General features: G+C 49.4%; 1 protein-coding gene across 1 annotated transcript in view; it reads left to right on the top strand.

The window, feature by feature from the left end:
* LOC133248796 (uncharacterized) overlaps nucleotides 1-18,157 on the top strand; it is a 90,376-nt gene extending 72,219 nt beyond the window's left edge. Inside the window, exons 6-7 of the mRNA XM_061419099.1 lie at nucleotides 621-667; nucleotides 17,851-18,157. Coding sequence (XP_061275083.1) covers nucleotides 621-667; nucleotides 17,851-18,089 — 286 coding nt within the window. The 3' untranslated portion in view covers nucleotides 18,090-18,157. The remainder of the gene's footprint in view (nucleotides 1-620; nucleotides 668-17,850) is intronic.
* The last annotated feature ends 6,268 nt before the right edge of the window (nucleotides 18,158-24,425 follow it).

A 24,425-nucleotide genomic window follows, 5' to 3' on the forward strand; every position in this document is an offset into this window, starting at 1 on the left:
CGCTGGAAAAGGGAATGGCCACCCACTCCACTGTTCTTGCCTGGAGAATTCTATGGACGGGGAGTCTGACGGTCTACAGTCACAAAGAGAGCGTTGGGAAAGTGAGCAGGTTGCAGAAAGATTCACACAAGTGAATTTCAGAAGAAAGAAATGACGTGCAGACAGACACAAGGAAAGAGGCAGGCCTGGCGGGCCCCGAGCAGCCCATCTGGAGGACGGGGCCCGAAAGAGCGGGCTGGGGCTGGGTGGGTGTGCGGGCTCGGGGGCTGTGTGGTGGGTGACCTCACCCCTCATTCCTTTTCTGCGTCACCAGTGCGGATCTCCGGCGGCTGCCCTGGTTTTCCTCCTTCCCTCGGCCGCCCAGGCCGAGCCTTGGCTCTTCTGGCCCCCACAGGTCAGTGTCTTCCCGACACTCCCCAAGCGGCCCTGTGCTTCACTCCCATCCCCACCCGCCGGTCATGGACTCAGGAAGGCTTCCTGGAAGGGTGAGCTCGGATGGCACCTGGTCACCCCACAGGCCACGCAGATGCATCTTTACCGAGCACCCACGTCACCTGTGAGCACGCCTGATTTCCATTCATTTCTGTCTGGCCTCAGTGTCTGCTGTCTTCTCTTCTTAGAATCCAAGTTCCTGATCCTTGGGCCTTCAGAGCATACAGGGAGCCGGGTACATGCACAGACGATTGCGGCAGACAACTTACTGAACGAATGAGTGATCCTAGAGTGAATGAAGCAATGGATGTGAGGCGGGCACCGTGCCACCTGACTCCTGGGTACGTTTCTGTCAGTGTTTCCATTAGGAGGTGAATCCAGGTCCGCACGCAGAGCTGTTGGCTGTGGGCCAGAGGCCCCAGGTCCTCTCCACGTGGACATCGCTAGGTCCCCGGGAGGGAGGGGTCACTCACACTCAGCCCGGGCAGAGTGGGAGAGGGGAGAGGAAGGCCTTCTGGGAGGAGCTGCTTCTTGAGCCAGACCACGTCAGCAGGACGCATGTGATGGATACAGGGAGGAACACTGAGGTTGGTTATGACCCGAGGTCACTAGGGTGGTGGGACACAGCATGCAGGGCTTCCCCTGGACTCCGCGCCTTCCCACTGCCCAGAGACCACTGCGGAACATGTGGTGGGTTTGACATCAGTGCTACCTGATGCAGAGCGTGTAAGGACCGAGTGGTCAGGGTCAGGGCCAGCCCTGGGCACTTCTCATTTGCCCCCTCCTGTGGCCCTCACGAGGGGCTGGGGATTTGGCACAAGTTGCCTGACTGCCAGAGCAGGTAGAAATTGTTGTGCGATGCAGCATTTATCACCCACTCCAGTGTTCTTGCCTGGAGAATCCCAGGGACGGGGGAGCCTGGTGGGCTGCTGTCTATGGGGTCGCACAGAGTTGGACACGACTGACGCAACTTAGCAGCAGCAGCAGCAGCATTTATCAAAATAAGAACACAACTGGTCAGGAGCTGGTCCGAGTTCCCCTGAGCTGTGGCCCGAGAGAAATCCCTCTTTGGGAGTCTTATGGAGAAAACAAGAATGCATGTGTTATTTCGTCAGCAGCGCCATGCATACCAATTACTGTAGTAGCTCCGTATTATTAATAGTTTTTCTCCTAAATTCCATGCTCTCTTGCTCATGTGGGCTCAGTCATGTCTGACTCTTTGTGACCCCAGGGACTGTAGCTCACCAGGCTCCTCTGTCCACGGGATTCTCCAGGCAAGGATACTGAGTGGGCTGCCACATTCTCCTCCAGAGATCTTCCCAACCCAGGGACCGAAGCCACGTCTCTAGGTCTATCTGCATTGGCAGGCAGGTTACCACTGCGCCATCTGCGAGCCCAAAGTTCCACACTGTATAATAATTGTTACAACCTCTCTCCACCCCCAGTAGGTGGTGTGCCTGGGAGGCTAAGGTGAGGGCTCAGAGAGAAGGGAGCATTCTACTGGACTGCCTATGAGAGATGGAATCACTGGAGCCAGAGGGAAGATTGTGGTACCCATCCCCAGGGCCCCCCAGAGAGCCATGCCTCCCAGGGCTCACATCCTCGGAGGATGCCCTTCTTTGTGAGTCAGGGTTGCCTGATCCCCAGAATTCAGAATGTCAAGGCTGTGAAAGCCGCTTCAGCTCCCACCTGGCCTTCAAGCTGGGACAGCTTGATGTGAGGGCAGGCGGCCAGTGCTTCAGGACGCTGCTCAAGCAGCCTCTGCAGGCATTCACTGGAAGGGAACAGAGCCAAGAGCCAGCACCAAAGGCCACCCGTGTGGATCCTTTGGCCACCGTCAGACCTTCAGATGACCATGGCCTGGCTGCAGCCACATGGGAAACCTCGAGCCAGAACTGCCCAGCAGCTCCGGAACCAGTGAGCACCATTGACGGTGGGTCTGTGCCACCAAGCACCGGGCCACCTGTCACAGCTCTCGGTGTTTGCACCTGGCACTCAGCACGGTGTTGGGGTGAGGTTAATGCTCAGAAAGAAGGAGCGGCTGCCACCGTCACACAAAGATAGCTCCGTATGCTGACAGTTGTCCTAGATTATCCAGGACGCATCTTCCCTTGGGCTCAATCCATGTCCACAGCGCCCTCCAGGGAGGCTCTTCCCAACAGAAGACTGCCGGATGATGGGTCCACACCTTCGGACCCTTGCTCTGAACCACTGTGCTTGAGTCCTTGGGGTAAGGGAGGTGCTCAGGACACTCACAGTCAGGAGCCGGCCTTTGTACCTTTGGAGGACACAGCCGGATAGCTCAGCTACAGCGTTTTTGACTTTGAATGCCCTTCATGAGCTCCTTACACTGCAGCTGTTCTTCCTGCTTGGTGCATCTTGAAGCTTATAATAAAATTTAATAAAAGTCCTTCCTTGGGAATTCCTTTGTTCTTCGAGCAGCTCTTTGTTTCTCACATCCTTAAAGAGCCACGTAAAGCAACAAGGGTCCGGGTGGAGGAAGGGTTAAGGATGTCTGATTGAGTCTTAAAGAGCCCGATCAAGGCCTGTGCCCAACCGGAATGATGCGATCCAGCGTCTTAGGAAGACAAGACGTTGCTTCTCCGCTCTGCCTGCTAAGGAGGCCTGGATTTCCATAAGTAAGTAGATAAACACGACATGCCACAGGCAGACAGGGAAGGCAAGAGAGAACACACTGTTCATTAACTTCTCGTCTCCTAATAGGATCACAATGGGCTGAGCAGCCTTTCTGCTTGAGTACCTCCGTACAAAGCCCCATCTGGGCCCCAGCCACCTGGGAATCCAGATTAGGCTCCTGGAGCCTCGGAGGCTGGCTGTTTGCTCCTCTTTATCGAGAAAGGCTCCTGAGTTCGTGCCAGGAGGTCCCTCATGCCTGCCCTGTCTGAGCCAGGCTTGGACTCGTGTGGGTGAAGGGCAGCCCCTGCCCCCAGTCTCCAATCAGGAAGCCTTCAGTGCAGGGCTGTGGAGCTGGCCTGCTGCTGGTAGCTCTCTCCAGGTTGACCAGCACCACAGGAAGCTGTAGACAGAAACAGGTCCCACGGACCTGGATCAATGGATGCTCTTAGAAGAACAGAGGCACAGATGTATTCCAGGGCTGAGAGTGGGGGATCAGAGCCCAGCCTGGCCCAGAGAAGCGTGAGCTCCAGAGATGGACTATGAACACAGCTCAGGCCACCAGCAGAGAGGAAACGTAGCCCACTCGGTTTTGGCCCTGTTTTCCTTTTGCTGCCATCACAGATTTTTCAACTCACATGTTGCTGGAAGCCTTGGCCATCAGAGTCCCTGCATTGTCCCTGGTGCCTGCGAGGAGATTCAGTGTTCTCCACTGTGGACTGTCAGCACCAGCAGTCCTGAAGTCTTCCTTACATTCTGTGTAGAAGACACCTCTGTGCATGGTTTCTGCCTGGGGGGAGGCTCTGTGACCCTCAGGAATAGGGCCATGGAGCTCAGAGTGGATAGCTGAGCACATTCAGCCCTTGGTATCCATGGGGTTTGGTTCTAGGACCCCCACAGATACCAAAACCCAGGCATGCTCAAGCTCTCATATTAAAGGGCTTATAACCTAAGCACCTTCTCTTCTATACTTTAAATCATCTCTAGATTACTTATAATACTTAATACAATGTAAATGCTATGTAAATAGTTGTAAAGTCAATGTAAATGTTATGTAAATAGTTGTCTTCAAGCAGCAAATTCAAGCTTTGCTTTTTGAAACTTTCTGGCTTTAAGGGGTGGGAGTCTTTTCTACCCTTCCATCCACGGTTGGTTGAACCTGCAGAGGCAGAACCTGAGGATACAGGGTCCCACTGTACAAACCACCCACCCCAGCTAAGAGTTCAGTCTACACTGAGCATATTCAGTGAAAAATGTACCCACACAATGAAGTCTCTGAGGTTGAAAATCTGGGGCTTTCTACCTGAGCACACACCTATAGGGCCCCCAGCCCTCTGCCTGTCATCCTAGGAAGTCCAGATCCTATTCCACCGGGGTTTTTTTTTTTTTTTTTGCTCAGTCATGTCCAGCTCTTTGTGACTCCATGGACTATACAGTCCATGGAATTCTCTAGGCCAGAATACTGGAGTGGGGAGCCTTTCCCTTCTCCAGTGGATCTTCCCAACACAGGAATCAAACCGGGGTCTCCTGCATTGCAGGTGGATTCTTTACCAACTGAGCTATCAGGGAAAGAAATGTTAAATTGGTTTCCCATCCCCCACTTTAATTAAGCCCAAATCCTCCGCCTGCCCTTCAAAGCCTTCTCTAAACCTCCCCACCTGGATCATGCCTGTAATTCTTCAGGGTTCTGCTTTATGGGTCCCATACTCTCGCTGAACTGTTGGGAGGAGAGCACTATGGTGAGGGCATGGGCTTGGGGTTCAGACAGACCTGGGCTCAGGCATGTAATCTGTATAAGCCTCAGTTTCCTTATCTATGAAACCAGTCCCTGCCTCATAGGGTTGACAAGAGGGCAAAATGTAGACCCCTGGAAAGACAAGGAAGCCTGGCATGCTGCAGTCCAAGGGGTCACAAAGAGCCAGACATGACAGCGACTGAGCAACAGCAAACGGCAACCTGGAAAGAGCATACGATGCCCAGCACATTGCTTGCTCCCAGTCACCAAGCACTGAGAATCACTATATGACTCCCACTGTGACCACAACGATTATTACTTTCATTATAATCATCGCCACCATATCATGATCACAGTCATCATCATCACTATCACCACCATCATCACCTTCACCACCACCACCACCACCACCACCACCATCACCACCACCATTACCATCATCACCATCACCACCATCACCACCATCAACACCACCATCATCACTATCAGCACCACCATTACCACCATCATCACCTTCACCACCATCACCACCATCACCATCATCACCTTCACCACCATCACCACCATCATCACCACCACCATCACCATCACCATCACCACCACCATCACCACCACCATCACCATCACCACCACCATTACCATCATCACCTTCACCACCATCACCACCATCAACACCACCATCATCACCATCATAAACACCACCATCAACACCACTGTCATCACCATCACCACCATCACCAACATCAACACCATCAACACCACCATCATCACTATCAGCACCACCATTACCACCATCATCACCTTCGCCACCATCACCACCATCATCAGCACCATCATCACCTTCGCCACCATCACCACCATCATCATCACCATCACCACCACCATCACCATCAACACCACCATCAACACCACTATCATCACCATCACCACAACCAACACCACCATCACCACCACCATCACCATCAACACCATCACACCACCATCACCACCAACATCATTACCATCACCACCATCATCACCATTATCACTTTTCTGAAAGTGAAAAATGCCGTGGAGGAGTTTCCTGCCTGCCCTCCTGGATTTCCATCTCATCTCTTCTTGATGTTGTGTCAGAGTCACTGTCTGTCCCTGATGCTCCTGATCATGCAGCTTAAGTGTGAAGCCAGTTGTCAGTCCAGCATTTTGCTTTTGCAGACATCACATCTCCAGAATTATATGCACAGTGGGATGGGGGGCAATGCGGGGAAGGTTCCCATGTTCCCATCACTTGACTGCAAACATAATGGGCAACAAGGAGCAGTAGAGACGAAGGGACTGGCAGTTTAAAGCAACAGAGAGGAGGCTGAGTGACTGAGCAAGATGCCAGGGAACAAGGGAGGGGGGAGGCCCAGGAGGTGGGCACATCGTCCCCTGCCTTCTTACTCACATCCTGGCTACTCTGGGCTTTATGCTAAGTGCCCTGGGAAGCATCTGGGTGTGGTAACAGTGGTGCGACTCCATCCTGCTGGGCCCGCAGTGGTGTCCACCGAGGTGTCAATGTTGTCCCCACCAAATGGAGACCGGTGCCCTTGCTTCATCGACCTCTATGTTTCTGGAACTGCACGCACCAACCCAGGCCTGGAGAGCATCAGTTTCTCAGGAGGGAGCATGCTCCTTGAGGGCAGGGTTGTCATCTGTTCTTAGAAGCTTGAGTCTCCAGGACCCAAGGAAGCTGCAGCTCCTCTGTGGTGATTAACCTACCAAACCCCTGGCTGCTTCTCCCCTCTGTGCTGACTCCCCATCAGGGCCCTCCGGAACTCAGCGAGGATGCGTGTCCTGCAGTCCCACCAGGGTCTGAGGCACAAGGTGCATCTGTGCTGGTCCAGGACTGTCTCCCTCCTTCCAGCCTGCAGCACTACGGACATACAGGGGCTCAGTCGATATAACTAAGAGGAAAGATAATTTACAGCTTCTTAAAATGGTTTGAAGTTCAGAAACAGAGAGAGACAAAAAAAAAAGGAAGCAGCGCTAACTTTCCTAGACCCTGCACAGCCTGAAATTTTTAAACTTGCATTTCAAAGGCATTGGAACTTCTTCCTGATTCGTTGAGCTGCTCCTTTGCAAACTCCGCTTGATTTCTGAGCTCATCATGAATTTTATGAATTTTGTATTTTTACAGCAGGGCTCTTTGAAGTTTTATCCTTAAAAAGCAAAAACAAAACCTAAGTGTGACTTTTTTTTAATAGAAAAGCACATGCAGCTGCTACAAAGTTCACGTTCGACAACAGCCATGTTCGCATGGAAGAGCTGAAACATGAACTTGAAAGTAAATAGCTTTGTGGAGATTCACAGTGTGGAGGGGATGCAGCCACTCAGGAAAGCAAAGCTGAGCTCTGCCAGGTGATGCGGGGATGGACAAGATGGGACAAGACATGACCCAGCTTGAAGGCAAGGTGCTGAAGGGGTGTTTAGTAAAATTCATCATTGCAAAACGCGAACACAATACAAAGTCTGCCCGTTAAGTATAGGGGCCTCATGCAGACGTGTATTTACATGTACACGCACTGTGCATTTTTGCATGTGACAGACGTGATGTGCATGCATGCATGTCTGTGTAGAGATATATACATATAATACACATTTAGATATAATTATATACATATATGTGTGTTATATATATGTGTGCTATACAAGTATATATTCTACTTATATGTAATATATATTATACATCTATATATAAAATACATATATATATGAATATGTATATATCTACATATATATATACATCTGAATTCAGAAGTTTAGCTGGTATGAGTTTCCCAGTGCTGAAGTTCAGGGAGACAGTGGATATTGTGGGTTTGAGGAGGAGAGTGAAAGGGAAGGCTAATATAAAAAGAAATAAAAAATTAAGCATGTAGATAAATAAATGATGTGCTTTTATGCATTTTTGTAAAGCATGGACATGACTACGTATCCATGCATGCTAAGTCGCTTCATCTGTGTCCGACTTTGTGACCCTATGGACAGTAGCCCACCAGGCTCCTCTGTTCATGGGATTCTCTAGGCAAGAATACTGGAGTGGGTTGTCATGCCCTTCTCCAGGGGCTCTTCCTGACCCAGGGGTCAAACTCACATCTCTTACGTCTCCTGCACTGGCAGGCGGGTTCTTTACCACTAGCGCCATGTCGGAAACCATGAATATGTATACTACCGCTAAGTCACTTCAGTCGTGTCCGACTCTGTGTGACCCGGTAGACCGCAGCCAACCAGGCTCCCCCGTCCCTGGGATTCTCCAGGCAAGAACACTGGAGTGGGTTGCCATTTCCTTCTCCAATGCATGAAAGTGAAAAGTGAAAGTGAAGTCGCTCAGTCGTGTCCGACTCTTAGCGACCCCATGGACTGCAGCCCACCAGACTCCTCCATCCACGGGATTCTCTAGGCAAGAGTACTGGAGTGGGGTGCCATTACCTTCTCCGATGAACATGTATATAATAAATCAAATTTAGAATAAAAAGAAAGTGAGGGCTGGGTAACCCTCAGAGGATGAAATGAAATAGTGTCTAAGAAAGTGCCTCCTGAGTGGGAAGTGAAGTTTGGCTGAAATTATTACAACTGCTGTCAAAGTTGCTATTACTATTACTATTGCTATTGCTATTACTAGAGACTGAGGTCAGCCAGGATGTGGGCTGTCCTGGCCCCTGATCCCCTTTCACCAAACATCACCCTAAGTGTCTCTGTGCACTGATTCTAGCTGGATGTGGCTTCTGAGCCTGGCCAGGCTTCAGGAGTGTGTTCTCCTTGGGGGTTGGTTTGACCCCAGGCATGCATCCTGCTATCTGTGTTCTGGGGTGCCCCCACCCCACCAAAGTACCCACTCAGCATACAGTCCACCATCTCCTCCCTGAAAACCTCTTCTAGAATGACCCTGGGTTGGCCATTGACCCCCAGCTGTGACCAAAGGCTCAGAGCTCCCTGTCTCAAAGGAGAGCTGGCCCTCACCTGCAGGGCTGCTGATCATTGGTGAGCTGCGGGTGAGGTGCTCCAGGGACTGCCCATGGAGATAGCTCTTCATCTTACCCTGAGCTCCCAGGCACCAACTGCACCCTCGCTCAAGCCAGCAGCATGTCCATCACCAACTGGATGTAAGTCTGTGCGCCACACCCACCCCAACCAGCCAGGTATTTACCCTCAGTTGCCAAGCATGGAGGACTTCCCAGGTGGTGATAGTGGTTATGCAGTAAGAGATGCAGGTTCGATCCCTGGATCTGAAAGACCCTCTGGAGAGGGCATGGCAACCCACTCCGGTCTTGCCTGGAGAATATCATGGACTGAGGAGCCTGGCAGGCTACAGTCCATATAGTTGCAAACAGCTGGACATGACTGAAGCAAGGAGCACACACACACACACGCACATCAAGTGTGTGGAGAGCTGGAGGAGCCCTGGGAGTCACTGTGTGGTAACGGTGAAGCATTCCATGGAGCCATCCTAAGTGGCAAGGAGGATGGATGAGAAAATTATCCATGTTTTCCCTGAAGACAATATTAAAGAAGTTGCAAGAGAGCTGAGGAAAGCATTAGGAGGTGATGATGCGAAGGCAGACTGAGAAAGCCATTAAAGGACAAAATTAAGATTGGATTTATGTTTGGGGACAAGAAGAGCCACCAAATATTTTAGAGCAGGGAGTGAGCAAAGATCTCCTACTCTCACGGCCGTGGAGAAGTTGGCTTGGAAGCGTCGAAGCTGCAGAAGACAAGGAGACACCAGGTCTCAATCACCCCCTCACAGGCTGTCTGTCGCATCCAGTGTTCTCGTCATTTTGGGAACAGGATTTCCCTGGCAAAACGACCCTGGCATTAGCGTGATTGCTCCTTGTTTCGTTGTTCAGTCCCTAAGTCGTGCCTGACTTTTTGCAACCCCATGCAAGGCAACACGCCGGGCTTCCCTGTCCTTCACTATCTCCCAGAGCTTGCTAAGCTCATGCCCATCCAACCACTGAGTCAGTGATGCCATCTCATCCTCTGTCGTCCTCTTCTCCTCCTGCCTTCAATCTTTCCCAGCATCAGGGTCTTTCCCAATGAGTCAGCTCTTCACATAAGGTGGCCAAAGTATTGGAGCTTCAGCTTCAAACAGGGAGTAGACATAATTGTTCATATTCCTCCTGCTGAGAACACACACATATCATGGTGATTATATATAAAACAAACATGATGTAGTTCCGAATGGTGGAGAGAAGACAGGCTGGCTAGGGGTCTTGGGACTGAGAAAACAGAACCACCATGTGTCCCTGGGTTTTGTCTTGGTTCATATGTCCCATTCTGGTGAAGCTTGAAAACCAGAAGCACCAACAGGCTTGGACAAAAAGCCCCAAGAACCAGGAGGGAATAGCCTCTGTTCCAACCAATGCCATAGAAAAAGCTGTGGCCCCCGCCTCAGCGTGCCAGCAAAGAACAAGCGCAGACTGGGGACTTCCTCTCGCCAGGTTATAAGAAAGCATTCCAACACTTCCTGACCCCCCGGGGTCACACCCAAGAGGCTGAGTAGGGGAAACCCTGCCCCCACCTCCCAGTGTCAGTGGGGAGTCCCACACCCACCCAGTGGTAGTGAGACAGCTCTCCCCCTCCCCAGAGAGATGGTTTCATGGAAGGCCTGGTGAGCAGTCAGGACCTTCACCATCACCAGTGGAGTAGAGGCCGCATCCCACGCCCAGCAGTTGAGAGGCTCCCTCCTGGGGTGGAGGTCGAGTTACTTCCCAGATTTCTGCCCGGCGGTGATGGGGTGGTCCATCTGCTCCCACAGAGAGGCCTAATAAAACACAAGATTTAAATAAGAACCAGAATCTCATAAAATAACTTTCAAAGTGCCCAGTTTTCAACTGAGCTTCGCGCATCATACCAAGAACCATTAAGATCTCAACTTGAATGAGAAAAGACAATCATGGCCAACATTAAGAAGACACAGATGTTAGAATTGTCTGAAAAGGATATTCAAAAAGTCATCTCAAAAATACTTTGAAGAGCAATTTCAATCATTTAAGACAAACTAAAAAAATATAAAGTCTCCACAAAGAAATGAAAAAGTTCAGAACTGAAAATTTTAGAACAGAAAATGGAAGTTACAGAACTGAAAAATAAATGACGGAAATAAAAATCCTCAATGAGCTCAGCGCTGAATGAAAAAGACAGAGGAAAGGATCAGGGAGCTGGACATAGAACAACAGGGATCACGCAGTGCGGACAGCAGAGAAAATAACAAAAGAACTGATTAATTAACCAAAAATCAGCTGCATAGCAGAGGTATGGAGGAGCATAACAGAGAATTTAACACTTGTGTCAGGGGAGTCCCAGGAGAGAGGAGAAAAAGGGTGGGACTGAAAAGTATTAAAAAAAGAATAATGGTTAAACAACTTCAAGATTTGATGAAACACGTAAACACTCGATTTCAATTGAGTTGAACAAAGCACCGTAAGATAGACCAAAACTGATACCTCTAGGTTTAAGTTTTTTTACTGGAGAATTTCCCAAGCATTTAAAGAGTTAGTGATTTTGATAATCACTTCCAGAAAATGGAAAAGTATAGAATATTTTTCAACTCAATATCAGAAGCCAGTGTTATTGATACCAGAGCCAAGGCCAGAAAAATTTGGAAACAAAGTATTTCAGATTAATATTCAAATATGACTTTGGATGCAAAAATTGTTACCAAAATACCATCAAGAATTCTTAACAAAACACATTGATGTACCGGTGAAGTATATACTGTGACCAAGTGAGATTTAGTTCAGGGATCAAGACCAGATCAGTATTTAAATATCAAAAAACGAGGCACACCAAGTGCATGCGTGTGCTGAATTGCTTCAGTCGTGTCCAGCTCTTTGTGACCCTATGGATTATAGCCCGCCAGGCTCCTCTGTCCCTGGGATTCTCCAGGAGAGAAAGCTGGAGTGGGTTGCCATGCCCTCCTTCAGGGGATCTTCCTAAACCGTGGATCAAACTCACGTCTTTTATGTCTCCTGCATTGGCAGACAGATTCTTTACCACTGAGTCACCTGAGAAGCCCCTGCGAAACATCAGTGATAGGCTAAAGAAAGAAATTTACAGTCGTACAAAAAGCATCTGACAAAATTCTCCGTCCATTGAATATAGATATATTAAAGAAAAACCACTCTTGGAAAACTAGGAATAGAGAACTTCCTTAGCTTGATAAAGAACACTACGAAACTCCTCTTTAAATGAGGTCCCACCTAACGGCGAGGGACTGACTGAGCTTCTTCCAAGTGGGAACAAGGCCAGGGCATTTTTTCTCCTCACTGCTATTCAACACAGAGCTGGAAGTGCTAGCCAGTGAAAAATAAGGCTGTGAAAGGAAATAAAGACTGTACAAGTTGGAAAGAAATAACCAGAATGGCTGCTATTTACAGACGACAAGATCGTCTACCTAGAAACTCCATAGGAATGTATATACAAAAAATAATCACCTCCTTCTAATAACTGAATCTGTCAGTGTCACGGAAGACAGAGTCAACATGCAAATGTTAATTGCATTACCATACACTAGCAATGCCCATGAAAACTGATGCTTAAAAATATACAATACCATTTCTAATTGGTTGAAAATAAGTACTTAGGCATATTTGTACATCTAAGCATTTGTAAATGTAACAAAATATGTGAGGGACTTGAATGTTGAAATGATCAAGTGCTGGTGAAGGAAATAAAAAATCTAAATAAATAGAAAGACATGTATTAGCATGGATTGAAGATCCAACATTGTGAAGGTGGCGATTCTCCCTTTAACTGATATGCTAGTTTAATTTAATTCCATAAGAATTCCAGCAAGATAGTTTTGTAGATGTACACAGGTTTCTTCAAAAATTTATATGAAGATGCAAAGAAATCAGAAAACAAAACAACCTTGGAAAAGAAAAATAAAATGTGTGAATCGCTCTCCTTGATTTCGAGAGTTGTCACATAACACCAGTAGTCAAGACTGCATGGCATTGGCAGAAGGACAGACACACAGATGAAAGGGATGGAACCTGGAAGCAGTTGCTCACAAGTACAGTCAGCAGACAGAGGACAGGGGCGTGGCACCAGAGCAGTTGGAGATCCACACGCAAAAGGGAAAGAAGGAAAACAGCCTCAGCCTAAACCTTACAGCTTACACAAAATTAATTCAAAATGTATCCTCATTTACATGTGAGATGCAGAACATTTGACGTTTGGAAGACTATGTAGGAGAAAATATACAGAACCTAAGGCATGGTAAGTAGTTCTTAGCAATGACATCAAACACATGATTCAAAAAGGAAAAATATGGTCAATTGATTGTCATCAAAAGGAAAACATTTGCTCGCAAAAGACTATGTGACGAGGGTGAGAGTGCGAGAAGCAGATGGGGGGAAGTATTTGCAAATTGCAGACCTGATTTAAAAAACAGGTTTCTGGAAACTATAAAGAACTCTCAAAACACAACATTAATAAGTTAAATAAATAAAAAGTACTATCCCCGACTTAAAAATCCAATAGAAAATGGGCAAAAAGCATGAAGGCATTTCACTGAATAGGATGTGCAGATGGCAAGTAAACACACAAAAGATACTTAACATCACTACCGTTAGGGAAATAACAGATTAAAACCAGGACAAGATTTCACCCACACTCATTAGAACAGTTAAAGCGAAAACAGTTAAAGCAAAAAATAACTATAATATCATAAACTGGCAAGGATGAGAGAAACTCCATCTCTCATTCATTGCTGGTGGGATGAAAAATGGTATAGCCATTATGGAAAATATGTCAGTGCTTTATGCATTAAACATACCATTTGATCCAGAAATTACACTCCTATATATTTACTCTAGAAAAATAAAACCTTAAATCTGCAAAAAAAAAAAAAATCTGTAAACAATTTTTCATAACAATTGCATTTATGATATCCAAAACCTTAGTTCAGTTCAGTTCAGTCATTCAATCGTGTCCAACTCTTTGCGACCCCATGAATCGCAGCACGCCAGGCCTCCCTGTCCATCACCAACTCCTGGAGTTCACTCGACTCACATCCATCGAGTCAGTGATGCCCTCCAGCCATCTCATCCTCTGTCGTCCCCTTCTCCTCCTGCCCCCAATCCCTCCCAGCATCAGGGTCTTTTCCAATGAGTCAACACTTCGCATGAGGTGGCCAAAGTACTGGAGTTTCAGCTTTAGCATCATTCCTTCCAAAGAAATCCCAGGGCTGATCTCCTTCAGGATGGACTGGTTGGATCTCCTTGCAGTCCAAGGGACTCTCAAGAGTCTTCTCCAACACCACACTTCAAAAGCATCAATTCTTCGGTGCTCAGCCTTCTTCACAGTCCAACTCTCACATCCATACATGACCACTGGAAAAACCATAGCCTTGACTAGACGGACCTTTGTTGGCAAAGTAATGTCTCTGCTTTTGAATATGCTATCTAGGTTGGTCATAACTTTCCTTCCAAGGAGTAAGCGTCTTTTAATTTCATGGCTGCAGTCACCATCTGCAGTGATTTTGGAGCCCCCCAAAATGGTCTGACACTGTTTCCACTGTTTCCCCATCAATTTCCCATGAAGTGATGGGACCGGATGCCATGATTTTTGTTTTCTGAATGTTGAGCTTTAAGCCAACTTTTTCACTCTCCACTTTCACTTTCATCAAGAGGCTTTTTAGTTCCTCTTCACTTTCTGCCATAAGGGTGGTGTCATCTGCATCCAAAACCTAGAAACAACCAAATGTTTCTCAGCAGGTGAATGTTTAAAAGCACTGTGATCCATTCACACCATGGAATGCTACTCAATAAAAAACAAGGATGAGACTTTTAAAGATACAAATCTTGTATGAATCTGAAATCTCAAGGACGGTGTGATGAATGAAAAAGCTGGGTCAAAAAGGAACATGCTGTGTGATCCCATATAGATTAAAAAAAAAAAAAGAGAGATGAGTGATTGTCAGGGACTGGGGACGGGGTGAGACAGGAAGGTGGATGTGATAACAAACATGAAGAGTGAGGGGCGTCTTCACGGTGATGGAATAGTTCTGTGTCTCGACTTGGTGGTGGCTGCAGTAATCCAGACCCGTGGTAAAGCGAGATAAAACTATGCACATACACTGTACGGAGTTCAGTCCAGACTTTCAGCTTGTACTAAAATTAGGTGAGATGTAACCCCTGGGGGATTCTGAGTACCTGTCGCCTCTGTAATATTTTCAAAACTTCTTGTGAAGCTATAATTATTTCAAAATAAAAGGTTTGAAAGCAATAGCCAGATTAAAGTAACGCAGTGCATACAGAAAGACAAAGGTAAGAATAACAGAAGGCTTCAGTTCAGGAACAACACACGTCAGACAACAGTTAAGTATCATCTTCAATCCACTGAAAGAAAAAAAATCCGTCAATTTTTAGCCAATTAAATATCTTCAAGAAACCGACTTTTTAGGCACGAAAAGCTGAATGGATTCAGCACCAACAAATCCATCCTACAAGAAATGTAAAGGAAGTTCTTCAGCAGATGGGAAGCAATACAGATGGAAAGCTGTCTCTACATAAAGGATTCCATGATGCTGGAAACGGAAACTGCACGGAAATATTAAAGAAAGGTTTTTCTTATTATTTGAGTATCTTTAAAAAATCTTTACTGTTGGGAGCAAAAATAGTACCACGGTAGTATGAGGTTTATAACATCTGTAGAAGTGAAGTAAAGGACAACGAAAGGGAAGTCTGGAAAGGACAGGACGAAAGCACGTTGACTCTTGACCTACGCAGGGGTTATGGGAACTAGTCCTCCGTGAAGCTGAAAATCCACCTGCAGCTTCACGGCTGACCCTCTGTGTCTATGGATCTGCATCCTTGGATACAGCCAACGGCGCATCGTGTAGCAACATAGGAGGCATTTACTGGGAAAAGTCTGCGTGCAAGTGGAGCTGCAGAGTCCAGATCTCTGTTGTTCAAGAGTCAGCTGTATGTTGTTATAAGGTTCTTAGGGGAATACTGGAAGACTGTTGCTGTCGTCCGGTCGCTAAATTGTGTCCAGCTCTTTGTGACCCCACGGACTGCTGCATGCCAGGGTCCCCTGACCTCCACTGCCTCCCAGAGTTTGCTCAAGTTCAGGTCCATTTGAGTCGGTGATACTATCTATCATAACCTATAATTATATGTCACATTATAATAATTATAAAAATATAATTATATTATAAAATTATATATCATATGATTATAATTGTAACATATAATTATACCTATAATTATATATCATAGATACATACTGTCTGTGATAACTGTCTCATCCTCTGCCACCTCCTTCTCCTTTTGTCTTCAGCTGAGGTAGACTATGCAAAGTTGACGGTAGAATACAAAGATCTGCAGTATAATGTTAAGATAAGTACTAAAGCAACATGGCTGTAAAATATAGGTAAGAAGTCAACAGAAGAGATAAATGAACTCATAAAAATAATCAATTAATCCAGATAAAGGTAGTAAAACAGGAAGGAAAGGAATCTGCAAATACGGCAAATAGAAAACAGATAGCCCAATGGTAGGTCAAATCCAAACCATTTCACAATTTCACTAAATGCAAATGACCTAAACACCCAATTAAAAGGCTTCCCTGGTGGCCCAGACTGTAAAGGATCTGCTTGTAATGCAGGAGACCTACTTTCGATCCCTGGATCAGAAAGATCCTCTGGAGAAAAGATGGCCACCCACTCCAGTATTCTTGCCTGAAGAATCCCATGGACAGAGGAGGCTGGAGGGTCAGAGCCCATCGGGTTGCGAAGAGTCGCAGGTGACTGAGCGACCAGCACTTTCACTTTTCCACTTAGCAGAGCAGGTGAAAAAGTGAATCATAACTTCATTTTGCTGTGCCTCCCCTGTTCTGCACGTCCTTCCCACCCTCCCCTAGCACTCAGATCCCCAGGGCAGAGGGGTTCACAAGGCTTTGCTGCCGCGAACAGTACAACAGGCCTGGGTTCTACTGCCCTGTGCCTCCAGGGGGTCAGGCAGCTACTGTAGGAATCAGATTCCTCAGCATCTCATCTTTAAACATGTTAGAAACAGTGCTTTCTCTGCTGGTTCCGCCCTGAGAGAAATACTAGCGGACCATGGCCGTAGCCCTCCAGGCATCAGGAACAGGACAAAGCCTGGATCCTGGCCTCAGAGGCGGAGGAGCCCTCCTGATGGGTGGCCTTGGAGCAGGGTCCTGGGGGAGTGAGGGTGGCGGAAGACGTCAGGAGAGGCTTTTCTGCAGAGGGTCCAGCCACACCTCTGAACGGAGGGAATCGCTGGCTCAGAGGAAGCCGGAGGTCAAGGAAGGGAGGGAAGGGGGTTAGAGGGACTGGGCCCATGCTGAACTCTGCAGCCCCCTCGTAGCTGGAAGGGGGTCTTCCTCTACCCCCAGACCAGGATGAGCCCCCCAGGGAACACTTCCCCTATGCCCAGCGCTGCTCCTCACACACAGGAGGTCTGGTTCAGAAACTCTTTCTTCCTTAGTGATTATCCATTTCTTTCTTATAAGAAATTGAATTTGGAGCAATTATTTCTATTTCTAGTTGTTTCTAATTACAGTTCCCTATCTGGAAATCAATGTATAGCTTCTGCGCTTTGCACTGGGCTCTGAATCCAGCCCACGCTGGGCCTGAATTTCCATTTGGCACTAAATGAAACTAATCAAGGGTGAGGACGACCAGTGTGAGTGTGTGTGTGTGTGCATGCACGTGCACAGTGCCTGCAGACAAGTGTGTGTGTGTGCGCAATGCCTACAGACAAGAATGTGTGTGTGCAATGCCTGCAGACAAGAGTGTGTGTGTGTGTGTGCATGCACAATGCCATCAGGTAGGCGTGTGCCATGTGCCATGTATGTGTGTGTGCACAATGCCTGCAGACAAGAGTGTGTGTGGTATGTGAGTGTGCATGGTAAATGTGTGTGCTGAGTGTGTATATGTCATGTGTGTCCGGGGAATTGGACATGGCTGCATAGTTTTGCTCCCAGGGGTCTTGGCACAGGTTGCTAAGAAAGTCCACCCTGGGACATTTTGACTTCAGGAGAGCTATTTTATTTTCCAGAATTTATGCTTCTCCGTGAAAACCCGGAGGATGTCAGAGCCAGCACCTCTTCCTGTGAGCCTGAGGGAGCCCCCTGCGTGGTCAAGAAGACAAGCTTTCTGTCTCTGAGCATCTCCACGGACAGCCCAGCCCCGGGCTTGCTGTTACCTCCACCACACTGCCTCTACTTGCTGCCCGTCAGCCCTGACGCTCTGGGTCTCACCACCTCGAAGCCAGTAGCAGCGGATCCAATTCGATGATCAGGCTGATGTTATTCTCTGCGCTCTAATGAAGAGCCCATATTATGCAAATATGGGTGATTATGACAGTGAGTTTTTCATTGCAAATTCATTCTCCAAGCCCAAAATAAACTTTTGCCATGCCAGGGGGCTGCTCTAACACACGGAAGATAGGAAAACTCATTTCAGGAAGACTGTGTCCCAGGAAAAAAAATAATTAAGCTCTTTGGAATTAATTTGAGGCCTTTCATATTTATCTTTTCTGACTCCTTATTGAAAGTTAGAGGAACCGATCAACACTATTTCGTTTTTTCTAGTAAATTATGGAAAGAAAGAAAGAAACAGTAGCCTCCACGGGATGAAATACCATCTGTATTCAGGCTTCTCTGGAAACAGCAGACCCAAGCACACGCTGACGCCACCTCCTACTTTAACCCGCCCTCGTCCACCAGGCGCAGCTGGACGCCAGGGTGGTCACCCCCCCGCAGTGGGAAAGCAGCCTCCTGAGGGGGCTTCCCCTCCTGGGAAGCACACAGCCTGGGGGAAGACCCCGCTCCGCATCCATGATGCACAACCAACTCAGGTTGTCACTCGTGAGGCCCCCTGTCAAGTCCATGATCACTCTGGGCATCTTTCCTCCTTTTCTCTGCAGAAGAACGGATGGCGAGGCCGGAGACCAGAAAGCCACTGGCTGTCCTGCCCTGGGCGGACTAGAGGCCCTGGGCCGCGGGTCCAGAGAAGCGGTGGAACCCGGTGGGCGCCCGTGGGATGCTGTGCAGTCGTCCACTTCCTCCCTGGCACCTTAGCACCACCCACCTGCTGTCCAGCTGTCACCAGATTGTGGAAAGTTCTCCCTTTGGGGACCGGACTTTACCTGGGTTTCGGGAGCACTGTGGCCTCGGGGCCCCAGGTCTGTGCTGAGTCCACCCTTGGAGGCAGTTCTTCATACAGACGCACCTGGAGCCTCTTCAATCCACCTGCCTGCATGTGGGCTCACCTGGCTCACGGGCCTCTGTGGCCCGGGACCCCTGTCTTTGAAGAGGCAGGAACCCGACCTGGACTGGCCACACCCTCGGGGAGAAAGGAGTTTGTTGATTGGCTGCAGAAACATCCCATGGTCACTGTGGGTCTAAGCCTGAAGGCGGTGCAGAGTGGGGCTCCCACGTGGACCTGCAGTCAGGAGGGCAGGGTGAGCGGCTGGGGAGAAATTCCTCCCTCTGCCCACCCGGCCGCTGCTCAGCGAGGCTCCCAGGGTCTTGACCTGAGTCCAAGGCCATTGCCCTTGGCCTGACCTTGGTGAGTGTAGACTCACCGTGACTCTGGGGGACCCTCGCACCTCCCCCGGCTCTGCAGGTGCCTGACGTCTCTCAGCTTCTCCCCGTGGTGCCCCCAGCTGGTCTCCCCCCATCTCAGCCCACTGCTCAGCTCGCTTCGGGGGGGGCTTTGGGATGGCTCCTAGATAGCTCATTCTCTCTCCATCTCTCCCGAAGCTTCCTCTAAGGACCAGCAGCCTCGCTGGGGTGTCTTAAAGCACCCGTCTCCTCCCACGGGTAAGTTTCTCCTCCGCCTTCTCCTCTGAGCAGCTGGAGTCAGAAGCCAGGCTGACGTGTCATCTGTCTCCTCCTGCTCGTTTTCTGTCAGACCCTGAGATTCAGCTTCTCAACACGTGGTGTCTACCTGCTGCTGCTGTTCTTTCTTCATGCGCCTGGTAGTTAATGAGCACTTTTGATATGCAGATTCAGACATTCTCAAGCTCTGGAGCGTGTTCTGTTTGTGTCTTTGAAGGAGGTTTATGTCCCACTGAAACCAGTGGCCCCACGTGCCACCAGAATGGAATCCACCATCCCCTCCAGGTGCTTCACTGAGCCCGGCCGGGCGCTCAGACTGGGCCCTCCTGCCCTCCAGGACTGGGCTCCCCTGCTCCAGCCCCGGGACCCCTCACCTCTCCCCAGAGACCTCCAGGCCGGCCCGTCCGTCCAGGAGGCCAAGGCCCCAGGCTTCTCGATCCAATGGAGCTCATCCACTTCCACGGCTGCCCTGGAACTTCTGGAGCGTCCCAGCCGAAGGGGTGCTCACCTCACCCCCAGCTCCAGCTGCCCTGCTTCCCCTTATCTTCCCAGCCCAGGTCAGTCCAGTAGCCAATGCAATCTTGTCCTTTGTTCCTCAGATTTTAGCATCATCCCTCCCGCTGTCTCCCTGACCCCCCATCTTGGGCACGGGGCTTTGTCTCCCTTGGCCCAGGGCTCAGTGGAGCTGAGACCTGGCAGGTGGCTGACCTCCCTGTGATCTGCAGAGGCTGCTTTACCTGAGCTGGGCTGCAGACAGGACTGCAGCTTTCCCTGGTGAGGGGGAGCCTCTGGGGGCCTTCCAAGCCCTCATTTGCACGCGTTGTAATTGTGGATTCTTCTGAAGCGTGCATCTGTGTATATGCTCACGGGGCTCTTCTGAAGGTTTGCGATTCATGGGGTTGCAAAGAGTTGGAAATGACTGAGCAACTGACCACCAGCAATGGCTGTTTCGTGGCCTGTTCCAATCCCGACAGCCCTGTGTTGGTTTTGCAATGCAGCTCCATCTTCTCTGGGGTTCCCGCACGTTTTCCTGCCTCCGCACCTATTCCGAATCGACAAGGGCACCGCGGCAGGCAGCGGCCGTCCTGCTTCCAGCGGTCAGTCTGCTAACAAAGCCTGGCTTTGCCACCTGCCTCAGGAGACGCTGCTATCAAGGCCGCTGTGTGGGGTCATCGGTGGGTTTCCAGCTTCTCCAACTTAAGGACCCGTTGCTGCTCATCTGAGGGCTCCTTCAGAGGACTCATCCCCACTGACATTAAACTGTCCCTGTGTCTCCTGACGTATCAGTTCCCTGACCCCGCCCGCCCCAGCTCTCTGCTGTGACTGCCTCCGTTCAGGAGTCTGGTGGGTACACAGTTTTTGCTGAATGAGTCAGTGCATACGTGAGTGAGTGCATGGACGGTGGGTAGCACCTGCCCAGATGTCCAGGAGGTTTCCCTGAGGTCCTGGGACCGTTGTCCCCAACATGGGCAAGGGACTGTCCTTCTCAAGCAGCCAGAGTGGTCATTCCAGGCAGCCTCTCCTGGAGGCTGGAGGGGGATAGGGAAAGTTGGTGGGGGGGAGAGAGATGGAAGCAGGGGTTATAAATTAGCTATTACAAAAAATTAGCTATTACAAAAAATTAGCTATTAATAGGGAAGAGCACCCTCGACACCTTGCCTCCTGCTGGGACGCAGTCTCAGGCCCTCAGCGGATGCTCAGATGATTGCAGGCTTGGTGTGTGAGGTGGGCACGCTCTCCAGGGGCCCCTGTGATTTCCCTTCCCACTATGGCGCCCCCCGCCCCCGAGTGTGGGCCAGCCTCTGACTGGCTCTTAAGCCGTAGAAACAGCAGAGGTGTTGGCCGCCACCCCTGTGACGATGCTGTTGAAGATCGTGGGGGCCTTCCTCACTAGCCTGGAAGTAGCCACGTGTGAGTTATTCTGAGGGGAGGGCCACGTGGCAGGACGGGGGATGACGGCCTCTGGGTGATGGACGATGGGAAACCCAGGCCAGGAGGACAGCCTGGAAGGGGCGCAAAGCTGCCCACAGGCAGGTGAGTCTGGGAGCACAGCCACCCACAGCTGAGCCTCAGATGGGGTCTCACGTCTGCCCGAGACCACCTCACAGCAGGTGAGGACCAGCTGGACTGTGCCCTGGGCCACAGTGTCCATGCAGAGCCTGGGACTGTCCCGCCTGCCTGTCCAGCCCCAGGACCCAGAGAGGAGCTTCCTCTAAAGCACCCTCCCGCGAGCCCCTTGCCCCCGTGGGCCTGGGGTGTCTGGGGATCAGGCTCTCCTCTGCACATTCACACCCTAAAAAGACCACCTGACCATCTGGCCTGTGCTCAGCAAAAAACTGCCTCAGTGTTTCAGCCATTGAGATCACGCAGGTTTTCACATGCCTGCGTTTTCTGGGTTACATTCCCCCCCCCACAATTGGTTGGAGGAGAAAAGGATCAAATATGTCTACAAGCATTTTCCCAGAACTTTAGAAAATCTATACAGTGTCTCATCTGGAAACAGAGAGATAAATCTGAAATTAAATACCTAAAGAGTCAGGCCCTGAAGACAACCACCCACAGTGGGCGAAACCAAACCTTTTATTATTGATTTTATCTTTATTTGCATATTCTTGTTGGGAAGACAGCTACGAAGATGATGATAGTAACAATTATCATAATTGTGATTTTATACAGCGTTTATTGATCATTTCCTCTACGATGGACTCTCTGAGGATAGACAGATCAGAGGATTGATTTTTTTTAATCCCTCCAACAATTTGGCACAAATCTGTAAATACACACTTCATAGACTTCCTGAAACTGCTTGACCCCCGGTGGATTTATCGCTTACCACTGAATATGTCCTGCCTGGTGGGAAATCATGCCTGCGATTCAGCTGACTCAGAGCAAAGGGCCCCATGCTCGCAGCCCAGCTGCTAGAATAGAGGCCTTAACTCAGAGCAGCCCCAGCCTTATTGATCTTAGAACCAAATGTCAAATACCCCACTTTCCACAATAAATGTCTCTCTTGAAAGTCCTGTGTAAATTGAATTTTTATAAATCAAATTGTATTGTAAAGTCAGTAAGGAGAAGGACTGTTTATGGGAAATTTGTTTGCCTTCCTTTACAAATGGAAGAAAACCACGCGTGGATAAGGGACTTTGGTTGATACTACTTGTAGACACTTTTTAATCATTTTCACAAGGTCAGGTTTATTTGTTTGCTTTTAAGGGGTTTGCGAGTTCTCTGATTGTACGTTGGTAACATTATGCAGCCGTGAGCTTGTTTACATCCCAGGGAAAGGTCTGCAATCCTGGAGACTCATCGCACATCCATCAAGCGCAGACGGACTCTGAGGCCCCGGCTCCAGACCCCACTTGGAGAAGCACTGCAAGCAGGAGTAAGTGGAAGCCCTTCCCTTCCTGGCAGCGTTTACGTTCTCCCTAGAGCTGCACGTTCCTCCTCCGGCGCCCATCTTCACCGGCAGCGAGCGAGGAGCCAGCCTGCTCCGACTGTGCGCCGACTTCCTCCTCCAAGGGATCCTCCCCACCCAGGGATCCAGCCCAGGCCACCTGCATCGCAGGCAGATTCTTTACCATCTGAACCACCAGGGAAGCCTATAGACAAGGGACAGCATGCTTTCTGACTGGATCTAGGGGGTTTGGTGATCAGCATGCAAAGTTTTCTCAGTGGGAAGTGATTTAGTTACTGGTTTTATATTATAAAAGATGGGCGGCAGAGGCGCCTTCTGATCTGCTGGAAGAACAGAGTAGAGAGTCTGTGAAGGTGGCCCGAGCGCTGAGGCCGCTGTATCTGCCAGTCTGAGTCAGCACTTCCCTGCTCGGACACTCATTCCCTCTCCTGTGAAATTCATCTATCTACTCTCTCATTTCCACAGGTAGCAGTGAGCACTCGCCACGGACTCTGAGAGCTACTGGGAACAGAGACGTGAACATTGCCCCCGGCGTCCCTGTTTCAAGGAATGAGAATGTAGCTGAGGCAAAGAATCAGATGATCAATGTTACTGGCCGTCAGTGCCGGGGGAGACAACTCCCTAGCGGCGTGACTCCGTGCAGGGCTCAATTCACAACTTACCGTGTGTCCTCACTGTCCCTTTGATCATCAGGGGGGGCAAATGCTGCTGTCTCTCCCTCCCCCAACACGACTCAGATCCCATGACTTCTCTGCTCGGTAGAGATGGCTGTATCCTCTAAGTCACAAAACACGGTCTTGATTTAGAAAATGACAGGCCTATTCTGCACACTGCTAAACACTTTATTCCAACCTATATTCCCCCAGCCCCTGCACCTCCCCCCCGTGCTAAGCTGGCTAGTGGTTGGGCTCTTTGGCCAGAAGGTGCTCATCCCAGTCCGGTCTAAACTGGAAGCCATTCCAGGTTCCTCAGCCATGGAGTTCCGAGTCTGGGCACAGGGTCCAGTGTGGAAGCTGGATGAGAAAGCTTGCCTTGCCTTGAGGTCTCTAATGTCAGCTTTCTGCCCACCAGAATGTGGAGTTTGTCTATATTTTTTTTGGTGTCAAATAGTATTTAGTGAGCTTTCCATGTGTTGAGTCCTGGAGACATCATGATGAATAGTCACCCCTAGAGATGCCTGTGATAAAAAGCAGTCTGCACGTTGTCCCTCCCGCCTGTGGTGACAGTGTCTCTGCCCCTAGGGTGTTACCTTCTGGTGTCTCCTTCTCAGGAGCCCATCAGCCCTACTCTAACTCCCCTTGGCCCCCACTGGCCCCTCAAGCTGACCGACAGCCTTTCAAGAGCACCATTGCCCTTCCAACACATGCATTTCTT

The sequence above is a fragment of the Bos javanicus genome, chromosome 5, assembly GCF_032452875.1.
Source record: "Bos javanicus breed banteng chromosome 5, ARS-OSU_banteng_1.0, whole genome shotgun sequence".
Taxonomy (NCBI): domain Eukaryota; kingdom Metazoa; phylum Chordata; class Mammalia; order Artiodactyla; family Bovidae; genus Bos; species Bos javanicus.